Source organism: Cervus elaphus, chromosome 22 (assembly GCF_910594005.1).
Source record: "Cervus elaphus chromosome 22, mCerEla1.1, whole genome shotgun sequence".
Lineage (NCBI taxonomy): Eukaryota > Metazoa > Chordata > Mammalia > Artiodactyla > Cervidae > Cervus > Cervus elaphus.
The window spans coordinates 54,435,545-54,448,025 of NC_057836.1; the positions used below are offsets into that span (position 1 = coordinate 54,435,545).

The following is a 12,481-nucleotide window of genomic DNA, read 5'->3' on the forward strand; positions in this document are numbered from 1 at the left end:
TCAGTCGTGTCCAACTCTTTGCAGCCCCGTGGACTGCAGCACGCCAGACTTCCCTGTCCATCACCAACTCCCGGAGCTTGCTCAAACTCATGTCCATTGAGTCAGTGACACCATCCAACCATCTCATCCTCTGTCATCCCCTTCTCCTCCCACCTTCAATCTTTCCCAGCATCAGGGTCTTTTCAAATGAGTCAGTTCTTCACATCAGATGGCCAAAGTATTGGAGTTTCAGCTTCAGCATCAGTAGATGTTCATAATACCTTCTGCCCCACTGTGTCAACCAAAAATACCTCTAGACATTGCCAAATGTACCCAAGAAATAAAATTATCCCTGGTTGAAAACCATTCTTCTAGAGGGATCTTTCTAAATTAAACATGTATTTCTTCCTCTCTTTATTTCTTTCATCTTAGCTTTTCTTCTAGGCTCAAATTCCTTCTTTTCTAAAATGGGCTCTTCAGGGGACTTCCCTGGTGGTCCAAGGGCTAAGATTCTGCACTCCCAGTGCAGGGGGCCCCAGTTCAATCCCTGTTAAGGGAACTAGATTCCACATGCTGCAACTAAAAGTTAAAATCCCACACTAAAGACCTGGCACAGTCAAATAAATAAATATTTTTTAAAATAAAAATATTAAAAAAAAATTAAATAGGCTTTACAGTCATTCTTCCAGTAGCTGTGCTTTGGGTAAACTTTCCCAGTCTTTTTCCAAAAATGTTCTAATGCTGACCCCCCGCTTCAGTGATCACTTAGCTGGATTCAGAATTCTGAACTGACCATTACCTCTTTCAGCATTTTGAAGTTATTGATTCACTGTCTTCTGGCCGCTATCATTATCATTGGAAAGGCTTCCTCCTTAATTGTTTCTCAATTGTGGTAAATCTGCTTCTCCCCTCAGATTACCAAGATTTTTCTCTTTGTCTTTTGCTGACTCACCACAATATGTTTATATGTGGATTTATTTTTACTTATTCTGCTCGGCATTACTGTGTTTCTTGAATCAAAATATTTCTGTCTCTCAACAATTCTGGGAAACTCTCAGTGATTATCTTTTTAAAAATATTCTCTCTCTCCATTCTTTCTCTCAACAGAGATTTTCAAGTGGGAGAGGAATGGAGAGAGGGAGAAAGAGTGGAAAACAGAGGAAGAGATGAATTTGAAAAGCTAACCCCAAGGACATAGAAGAATTAAGAATGGGGAGGCTCCTCTAGTAGAGATCATGAGAGCTGGAGTGAGATAATGCAATGGGGATGGAGAGGATGCTCTGGATCAGAGACATCTCTAGAGTAGACAGTGAACATGCTGGTCAGCTGGGTGTGGAGGCTGACGGCAGCAGAGGGTTAAAGCATGAAAAAAAACAGTTTTTGCTGGGGTGCTGGGGTCTGGATGGACTGTGGCGCCATTAAACAGAGTAGGAGACTCCGTCTGGAAACTGTAGGACACTCTCCTAGAGCTAAAGTGACTTATCTTAGCTCAGAGTTTCCTTCAAACTAGCAACAGAATCAAATATATATGTGTGTGTCTGTCTGTATATATGTCTATATAAATTTACTTTATTATTAAAAACAGGAAGGAGAGACTTCCTTGGTGGTCCAGTGGTTAAGACTCTGTACTTCCAATGCAGAGGGTATGGATTCAATCCCTGGTCGGGGAACTAAGATCCAACACGCTGCAAGATGCAGCAAAAAGAAAAAAGAAACCAAGAAGGAAAAATGAAACTGGAAGCTTTCACACCAAAAAAAATGCAATTAAAATCAATAAACTGTTGTAAGAAATCAACAAATGCAATAATTAACCAAAAGATAAACATAATTTAGACTCACAGAAGTTACACCAGGAGCTATAATACTCTATTATAAAATACTACCTGCTTGTTTAATGTATCATTAAGTGTCAGGCTTACTTTATAAATACGCAAATTATTATTACTAAAAACCAGTTGCTTGTAAAAATTCAACATTTTATTGCTAACAGGAAGTTCCTAGGATTGAAGAGAAATACGGGCTTTTCATTTGTTTCTGAAAACCTACAAGTTAAAAATAGAAACCTCCTCCAAAAATCAGACTGTGAGGCTCTATGGAAAAAGAAAATGAAAAGTCAACTCAAAGGGAAACGTGATAAAATGTTAATCTGGCAGCTGCCATTTCACATTCCTCTTTGCCACGAAATGCCATAACCTCGCAGCTACCCAGGCCAAAAGCAGCACTTTTCTTAACTTCTGATTTTACTCAACTTTTTAAAGCAGGCAGAGTCAGTTTTCAATCTGATAAATCAAAGCGCAGGAGATTTCAAACATAAATATGGAGAATGTTCACACTTCAGATCACGATTTCTCTGCTCTCCAACTGACCTTCCATCAGGACAACCAGAGAGATGCTCAGGTTTGCGGAGCTAGCGGTATGCGAATATCCCCCAGCACTCTGCAACATCACCCAGCCACTTAACCGAAGACTCTTGTGTGTCCCGCTTGTGACAGCCAAAGGGGTGTGTGGGAAACTCAGGAATAAAACTCCCAGGAGGGAGCAGCCTGCAGGAAGCAGACACTGAAGCTTGCTCGGTGCCATGCCCACAGCATCCCCTGGATAGAGCCCAGGCATCTTCATTTCTAAGCAGTTGGGGACTCTGAACATTTAGTGAAGTCTGCAATCCACTGTTTAGAGACTGCTCTTGATCATCTGGAAATTCTGCACCATCAGTGTCTCACCTCTAGGTGGCAGCATCTGTGAATTTGTTGAGTGTCATTGTGAAATGTTGAGTGTCAACCTTCAAAAATTTATCTCCAGAACAGAAATTATGCATTGAGTTTCTCTGCCTAAACCATTATCTCTAAGTGTTGTATCTGTACGGGGAAAAAATAGTGGCAGGATAGATTTTGCATATTTTAAACCTCCAACTCAAGACTCTAGAAATGTTTAATTAACTGGCCATTCTTGCCTAAGTAAAGCTTTCTACAACTCAAAGTATAATGGAAGCAATAAATTTCAAAGCAAGATGCTGTGAATATTCTTCTTGCCCTGACTGTGTAAGTCATAAGCCCCAAAGATCATACAGATCAGTGGTCAACATTTTTTGCAAAGAGCCAAACAGCAAATATTTTAGGCTTTGCAGGCCATTCCATCTCTGTCACAGTTACTCAACTTTGCCATTCGTCACCTGAAAGCAACCACAGACAAATACATAAGTGGTTGTGTCCCAATAAAACTTTATATATGAACACTGAAATCTGAATTTCACATGTCTCAAAGATTATCACCCTTTTAATTTTTTCCAACAGTATGGTATGAATGTTTGTGTCCCTCCAAAATGTACACATTTGAAATCCTAATGCCTAATATGATGTTATTAGGAGGTAGGGACCTTGGGAGGTGCTTAGGTCATGAAGGCAGAGCCATCATGACTGGGATTAGCATTCTTACAAAAAAGACCCCACAGAGATCCCTCACCCTTTCTGTCATGTAAGGACACTACGAGAGGTCTGTGACCCAAAAAAGGGTCCTCACCCAACTATGCTGGCATCCTGATCTCAAACCTCCAGCCCCCAGACTGTGAAAAATAAATTTGCTTTTTTATGAACTACCTGATCTGTGGTCTTATGTTATAGCAGCCTGAACAGACTAAGCTACCAACCATTTAAAATAGAAACTATTTTTAGTTCTTGGGCTGAAAAAGAACAAGTGGCAGCCAAGATTTGGCCCACTGGCAGTGATGGGCAGACCCCTGACATAGATCAAACTGGTGGAGCATCACGTGTTGATAGTAACTGACTACCAGCTTGACTGTATTCAAAACTTTTTGATGTCTTATCACTACCTAGAGAGTAGAAATTAACAAACAACAAGTCCTACAGAAAAACCTGGAATTCTGATTCAGAGTTGATTTCTAGATGACATCACACCAAACAGAACTAATGCTTAGGTCAAATATTCCTGAACACATCTGACCTTATTTCTGATACACCCAAGCTATTTAAAGGCCAGCAAATACGGGAGAACTGTTGGGGTCCATAGCATCACACAAGCAGAAATACGGACGCAATCCATTCAGTAGGCAGACGCATGAGGAGTCTTTAGACACACTGTGTCCTGAGTCTCTAACAGGAAGCCAGCGCTGTTACCTGCAGTGTCCTGGCTCAGGGTCTCCTGGCTGCTGCTGCTATACGAAGGCACTGGAGTGATGGACAGTGAGGCTGGGCAAGACAGAGGCGTGGCCAGCTCAGTCCTGCGAGCGAGGGAGCGGTGATACACTGGGACGCCTGCATCTTTGGAGATGAAGAGAGGCAGCTCTGACGGGAGGGTGGGTCTGCCTTGTGCGTAGGGGTTTTTCCAGTGGGTGAGCCCGATCGCAACAGGCCCTGCAACATCGTAACCTGGCAAGACAGACACATAAGGTCAGGATCGGCAATCAAAACATCACATCATCTTGCCCTTTTATTTCGCAAAAGTCTTAGCTGAGAGTCAGTAAAACACCACTTGAGATAAGGCTTCATGTTACTAATAAGCAGACAGGAATTGTCACACTTGATGAATCCTGTTAACTAACCAATGTATGTTTATCAAGCACATACTGGGTGCTGGGTGCCCAGTCTTTGTCCTTCAGGAGCTCAGAGTCTAATAAAGGAGATAAGACTTGTGATTACAATGAAAAAAATACATGAAGGTCTATTACATTCTGGTTTCCCTAGTGGCTCAGATGGTAAAGAATCTACCTGCAATGCAAGAGACTTGGGTTCAATTTCTGGGTCAGAAAGATCCCCTGGAGAAGAGAATGGCAACCCACTCCAGTATTCCTGCCTGGAAAATCCCATGGACAGAGGAGCCTGGAGGGCTACAGTCCATGAGGTGGCAAAGAGTTGGACACAACTGAGCAACTAACACTTTCACTTTGATTACATTCTAGGTACTTTGCAAAAAGTGATTGTAACCTTCACAGCAATTATATGGGGCAAAGTTGTTCAGTCACTAAGTCGTGCATGAGTCTTTGAGACCCCATGGACTGCAGCACACCAGGCCTCCCTGTCCTTCACTATCTCCCAGAGCTTGCTCAAACTCATGTCCTTTGAGTCGATGATGCCATCCAACTATCTCATCCTCTGTTGCCCTCTTCTCCACTATTTCAGTTTTATAGATGAGGAAACTGGATCTTCCCTAGGCCAAGCAGCCAGTAAGTGCCAGAGGCAGAATTTAAACCCAGATCTGTCTGGCTCCAAAACCTACGTTCTTTCTCCTAAATTACAACTAACAAGAATACAAAGTGAGATGAAAGAACTAAAGTAGGACAGGAACATTCCTCAGGATTTTGGGAGACAAAGCCCTTCTCGGTAGAGGAACTAGGTCATGGAAAAGATGGCATGAACTTGGCCTTCTAGGTAAGGGTTGTAGTCTAGAACAACCAGAAGAACAGATTTATTCTGTAGCTATGTTTTGTTAGCCTACATTTTTCTAAATTTGAAGCAAAATTAAAATTGACAACAATAAAAATCTAGAGCAGTCTCAACAAAATCCAGCTTTGTTATCTCTTTAAAAATCTCTTGATTTTCAGGGCTTCCCTGGTGGTCCCGTGGTAAAGAATTTGCCTGCCAATGCAGAAGACACAGGTTCAATTCCTGGTCTGAGAAGATCCCACATGCCATGGGGCAACTAAACCCATGCATCACAACTACTGAGCCTGTTCTCTGGAGCCCATGCTCTGCCACAAGAAAGGCTACTATGATGAGAAGCCCGCACACAGCAAGGAAGAGTAGCCTCTGCTCACCGCCGCTAGAGAAAGCCTGCGTGCAGCAACGAAGACCCAACAGAGACAAAAATAAATAAATAAATATTAAAAAAAAAAAACACCTCTTGATCTTCCCCTAAATATCTAGCAATACTGGACTGCATTCCCGTGTGGCAAATGTCAGCTGAAGCAACCACAGAGCCACTCTACTGAAGTGGAACAAAGGAATTCCTGTCGGCCACAGTCCCCCCCACTCCCTAACGCCTTACTCCCAGCCTCACTTAATTTATCTTACATGCCTGACCTCTGCAGGCCTTTGCATCTGCAGCCAAGATAGAGAATTTAGAAATACAATGTAAGTACAGTCAGGAAAAAAATAAAAATGCAAAGGTAGGTTGGTGCAAGATAGCTGAGGGTCTTAAACGCCAAGGTAAGAAAATTGGAGTTTACTTATTAGGCAAAGCAATAACTCTAACTAAGTTTTTCAAGTGGGGACTGGCAAAATCAAACAGACAGCAGCAAAAGCCAGAATCTGTCCCTGCCTCCTCTGGTGCTGATTCCTTCTGGGAAGCTTCCTCTGACTTCCCAAAGCTGACTTAACTGAGTAAAGACAGCCCCTGGAACAGGTGCTGGGTGTAGGGACCGGAGGGGTGAGGGGAGACAGTCCAAACGGGGGAGAGGGTACCGAGGGGCCAAGAAAGCCCTAAAGGGGCAGCACGGTGGGAGGCCTGCCTGGATCCCGACGACTCGAGAGTGGCATCTGGGCAGCCCCCCCACACTAGTGTGAAGCCACCTGAATACAGACACGTGTCAGACGGGGCTTCCCTGGTGGTTCAGTTGGTACAGAACTTGGCTGCAATACAGGAGATCTGGGTTTGATCCCTGGGCTGGGAAGAGCCCCTGGAGAAGAGAATGGCTACCCACTCTAGTACTCTCACCTAGAGACCCCATGGCCAGAGGAGCCTGGCGGGCTACAGTCCATGGGGTCACAAAGAGTCAGACAGGACTGAGCGACTGACCCTTTGACTTGCACATGTCGGACAGTCTCTGCCCATACTTCACAGCCAGGTGTTCCTTTTTCCTATGTGTCTCCCTCAGGAGCTGAGCACCCCTCAAGGTCAGAGGGTATCTTAATCATCTTTGAAACTCCCTCCCAGTGTTTCTTTATTTGGCTCTTTATCCTGGCATTCAGTAGATACCCACTGTTCACAGAATTCTTCCTAGACCAGTGACAAGGAGGTGACACAGAGGCTACGATGTAGAAGCTAAGAAAGCATTACTAAGGGACCAAATCTAAGTGTTGGCAGCAAGAAAGGAAAAGAAGTGCAGTGAGATATACAACAATAAGAGGGAAAGAAAGGAGTCTGGGGCCACCAGGGGGCTTTGTCCAGCAAGATGTCAGAGAAGACTTATGGCAAACAGAAAAGTGAATCCTCACTATGGCCATCAGACGGACTGGCCTGGCAAGGGCTGAGGAAGGTTGAGTGTGTTTTTAGACAAGAGGAGATAGAGTTTTACTGTAAATATCTATCTGGAAATGTTTGGTACGAGGCTGAAAAACAAAAGCAATGAGGATCAGGAGACATGGGATCAGAGCTGTAAATGTGGGAATCAACCACATTGAAGTCATGGCTGATGCCAAGAAATGAACACTCTACTTCACTGTCATAAAATGATAAATCCAAAAACAAAATTATAAATCTACTAGAAGTTATGATCCTGTCTAACACTTCCTGGCAATGCACTAGGGATCTATCAGCACCACCTCACTTAAACCTCACAATAACCCTGTCAGGAACATACTAATATTCCCATTTGACAGATTAGGAAACAAAGGCTAAGGGAAATTATTACTTTCCCAAGGTCAATAACGACACAAATAACAGATTCAAGCTCAGGCTCATCGAAGACAAGTGCTCTGGTCCTCAAAGCTACCCTGCCTCACTAAGAGCACAGGCAACAAGAAGGATTCTAGAAAATGGAACCGGAGTCTGTTTCCCCCACAAATGGCCCTGAGGTCACTTATTCCTTTCCAAACCATTTTTCATAGAGAGATCTCAATGGACCAGAATTCACAAGGAGAGGGAGACACTGACACACTCGAGAACACGCGAACTGGACTATTTGAGCTCTTCTTGGTTGGTCACCTTCCTGAAAGGTGAGTAAATGGAAGGCAGTGAGATGAGGGACTCCTCTGGTGAGGGCTATGGAGCCCCTGAGGATAATCACAGAGAATGCTAATTCTCAATGTTCGGAACTTCAATGGGGCCAGAGCTGCAGCGGAGGCTGAAGCAAATGCTACTGACCCCAGGGCTGCCTCCGACACTGTGTGTTGGACTAAACCTCTGATGCAAGTGTGTTTATCTTGTGATCAATACTCATGGATCTCCCATAGCTCCTACAAGTGTACTGGGCCATAGAAAGGAAATTCGAGGAGGCTCCATTTAAACTGATGTTCCATCACGTTTTTATTAAAATTGTGAGAACGTATTACCTCCTACTTACACCAAAGAATCCTTTTACAAGAAGAACAATTATGGGGCCATGTTTTCCCTTGCCTCATTGTTTCATTCGGAAACTCGATTAAGCCCCTCTTCTTCTTTCCATATTCCAAGCTCCTTGGAAGTCATTATACAGAACAGGGTGTACAATATTTGTCACACACTGTGAAAGCATTAGACTTAAAAGTCTGAAGGAACTCTGAACCATCCACAATTTCAGGCTTTACCATTTCTTTCATAAAATGATAGCTTATTTATAACATGCTTAATTTTGAAAAAATATTGTTCACAGTCCTTTATAAAAGTTTAGGAAATTTCCACATCATTTAATGCAGAAATGGAGTTCATTAGCAAATATATTAATTCATGTTATTGATACAAATGAGCTATAATAAGAGCTGCATAATTATGATGGAATAAAACCAGACCAGCCAAAATTTAATAGCAGTAATAAGGTCAAAGTATATTGGGTGGTTGGTTGTCCAACAGCTGGTGGACAGCTGGAGTCCCAGTGTCTAAGAGGCAAGTAATAAAAATGTCACATTGGTAGCCTACTCACTCTCTCTTACCCATCACCCTGTCTCTAGGTGGGCCAGAAGAAGGGGTCCCAGCTCCCTTTGAGTTACATGTCAACATTCGCACTCACTGGCCCCCAAATCCTAAAAAGAGACATGTAAGGAACACTCAAAATTAGAGATGGTCTTGAGAAAAAAACATGATGTTAATTAACTTTAAAATTCTTAAATCTGTCATACATGGTAAATGGGCATTTACTAAAAATATAAGGAATTTTACAAGGGTCTCACAGATAAGTAGAAAATTTTCAGAAGGAGTCACTTTTTGTATGGATTGGATTTTTTGGCAATTCTTTTGTCAGGACATAGGTTCCTACAAAGAACTACATTAATAGGAAGTCCAGAGGTATGCTGTTTTCTTAAATGGAATTCCCTCACAGATGAGACACTAGCAGTCCAGGAGATGAAAGAAACAAAAAGAGCTCTAAAAAAAAAAAAACAAAATGCTAGGTGACTCAGAGATGTCCTCCCCCAGTACTGGGTATAAAGCTGTTAATTATTTGCTGTTTTTACTATAAATATTTCTAAAGGGTTTGTACTGGACAGACTGTGGGCAGTGGACACAGCCTGATCCCTGTGCAGAACCCATCCCCCATCCCCCATCCCATCCTCCCAGAGTCAAATTTTGTTTGGGAATTCATCCCACCCACACACAGCCCAGTGAGTGAGGGCAGGCAGGTCTAGTCCTCTCCCATCTCCACCTGGCAAGGATGGGTCTAAAGATGATCTTATCTCCTTTGTCAGGGATTGGCTGAAGGGTGGTCATGAGACTTAACCCCACCCAATGGGAGAGGAGAAGCCTCTGAGACCCTGCGAGGGAAAGTTTCAGCTCCTCAAGTAATGCCTGAGGAAGGCACCGAAGCACCTTTCCCTCTGATCACTGTTGTGTCTCAATGCAATTCCCGGACCATCTGGCTGCCACCACAGAGATAGATTCCCCTAGGAAGGCAAATGGAAGAAGGTCTTTCACAGTATCATTGAGCAGCTTAATCAACCGGTCCTCCCAACAGACTTTCCTGTTATGTGAAATAATATTGGGTTGGCCCAAAGGTTCATTCCGGTTTTTTGTAAGACTGCTAATTTTCCTTATGGGTTCAGCTGGTCTGAGTTTGTTGAAACAGAAGCAACATTCAAGGGCCCATCACCTTCTGAGAAAATTGTCTGTCATACCCACCTCTTCTTCAGAGGTGAGTACATAGGTAAGAACCTGGCACATGGACTTACTTGGCAGAACCATGGATAAGAATCCACCTGCTAATGCAGGGGACACAGGTTTGATCCCTGGTCCAGGAAGACCCCACATGCTGCAGAGCAACCAAGCCTGGGCACCACTAGAGCCTGGAAGCCACAGCTACTGAAGCCCCTGCAGTGAGGGGCCTGCGCTCGGCCACAAGCAGCAGCCTCTGCTCTCTGCAACTCGAGAAAAGCCCACACAGCAGCAAAGACCCGTCACGGCCAAGAGATACTAATAAAGTAGTTTTTTTAAAGACCCTGATACATGAGCTTCCGAGGGCTACCGTAACAAAAGGCCACAAACTAGGTGGCTTTAAAAAACAAAAAACAGAAATGTATCCTCTTGCAGTTTTAGAGGCTAGAAATCTGAAATCAAGATTTTGGCAGGGCTGTGCTCTCTCTGAAGTCTCTAGGAGAAAATCTGTTATTTGCATTTTTCTTAGCCCCGATGTTGCTGGCGATCCTTGGAGTTCCTTGACTTGCAGACACAAGCCTCTAATCTTTGCCTCTGTCATCACACAATGCTCTCCCTATATATATATATATATATACACACACACATATACATATATATATATGTCTCGTGTGTCTCTTCTCCTCTGCTTACAAAGACACCAGTCACATTGAATTAGAAGCCCCATCCTAAGTGCATATGGCCTCATCCTAACTTGGTTACACCTGTACACACCCTATTTTCAAATAAGGTCAATTCACGGGTACCAGAGGTTAAAGCTTCAATCTATCTTTGGAGAAACAAATTCAGTTCATAATACCCTGACATGGTGGCCACAGTTGACTAGACCCATGGCAATTTCACAAGAGTGACGTCCAACAGGAGTTGGATTACCTGGGCTCAAATCCCAGCTCTTACCACCCAGGTGTTCTTTCTTTCTTACTTTTTAACTTTTTCTTTTTTTTTAGAGACTCCAAAAGTTAAAGCCCATTTTATTTTTTTTTTCATTTATTTTCATTAGTTGGAGGCTAATTACTGTACAATACTGTAGTGGTTTTGCCATACATTGACATGAATCAGCCATGGATTTACATGTGTTCCCCATCCTGAACCCCCCTCCCGCCTCCCTCCTCATCTCATCCCTTGTTTCCTCATCTGTAAAATGGAGGAAATAACAGCATCCATCTCATGGGACTGTTGTGAGGATTACCCACCCCTCCATGTTCATTGACAAGTGTCTTAAGAGACATCTCTACTCACAGTTCATTACTCATTCAAGGCCCTCATTCAAGGGCCTCATTCAAGGCCCTGTAACCTGGCTTCCCACCCATCATCCACTGACATGGCTCCACGGATGTTACCAGGGTAGATCTCTAACTTTAACCTTCCTCAGTCTCCCCTTCTAGAAATTCTCTTGGCTTTTTCTTTTCAAGAAATGTGCTTCTTAGGTCTTCCTATTACTGATAATGTTTCTATCCTAGTTGTACTTCCCCCAAAGAGTAGTGCTAGGTGAGCATGTTGTGTTCTGCTAGGACCCTACTGTATCTGCAGGGAGTCCCTCCTCCGGGAGGGAGGGATAGAGAGCCACACGCCCCAAGCTGCAGACTCCAAGTTTCTGAGGAGGCCATGTGCTAAGACAGGTGATGTTATTTCTGAGATGTCAGGGGATAGGGCAGGTGGTACAGAATCCCCCAAAGCATACCTAGCATTCAGTAACACTAATTCGTTGTTATTTTACACATGGATGCATTAGATTGGTAGGCAGATTCTTTACCACTGAGCCACCTGGGAATAGGGCTTCCCTGGTGTCTCAGACGGTAAAGAATCTGCCCTCAATGAGGAAGACCCAGGTTCAATCCCTGGGTCAGAAAGATCCTCTGGAGAAGGGAACAGAAACCCACTCCGGTATTCTTGCCTGGAGAATCCCCATGGTCAGAAGAGCCTGGCGGGCTACAGTCCATGGGGTTGCAAAGAGTCAGACACAACTGAGCGACTTTCACTACTATGCATTAAATTATAGGAAACATACTATTTGCTATTGTGATATAAATTTTCTTTTTAAAATAAATGAAAATAAATCTTAAAAAACTAAGTCAGCTTTTATATTAAGTACATAATAATACAGGTGATAGACAAATGAAAGAGAAAGCAAATGATGGAGAGTTAGGGAAACCCATGCTTTTTAAATCTCTCTGGACCACATTAGCTCCAACCATCTCTAGGCAAAAGTAATAATGATCCACAAGAGGGCACCCCAGCAAGTTGAGTTCACAAGCAAGTGCCCTGATCCTGAAAATAAATTTGAGGGTCTTTACATTTTCTGCTCACTCCTTTCTCAGCCCCACACCCCAACCCTTTACAGGTAATAATAATTTTCATTAAAACATGGCTCAGTGGCTTACCTATGGTGACCTGGCTGACACAACTGTAGTAGCTGCCAGTCGTTGCAGAGGAAAGGTTATAACTCCCACTGCTTATATCTTTGTCTGTTAAGAAAATAAAAGAGGAGGTT

At 43.3% G+C, this 12,481-nt stretch overlaps 1 protein-coding gene across 1 annotated transcript in view; it reads right to left on the bottom strand.

The window, feature by feature from the left end:
• ANO4 (anoctamin 4) overlaps positions 1 to 12,481 on the bottom strand; it is a 417,984-nt gene that overhangs the window by 388,296 nt on the left and 17,207 nt on the right. The window contains exons 2-3 of the mRNA XM_043882273.1: positions 12,372 to 12,455; positions 4,110 to 4,361 (exon numbers count right to left, since the gene is read on the bottom strand). Coding sequence (XP_043738208.1) covers positions 4,110 to 4,361; positions 12,372 to 12,455 — 336 coding nt within the window. The remainder of the gene's footprint in view (positions 1 to 4,109; positions 4,362 to 12,371; positions 12,456 to 12,481) is intronic.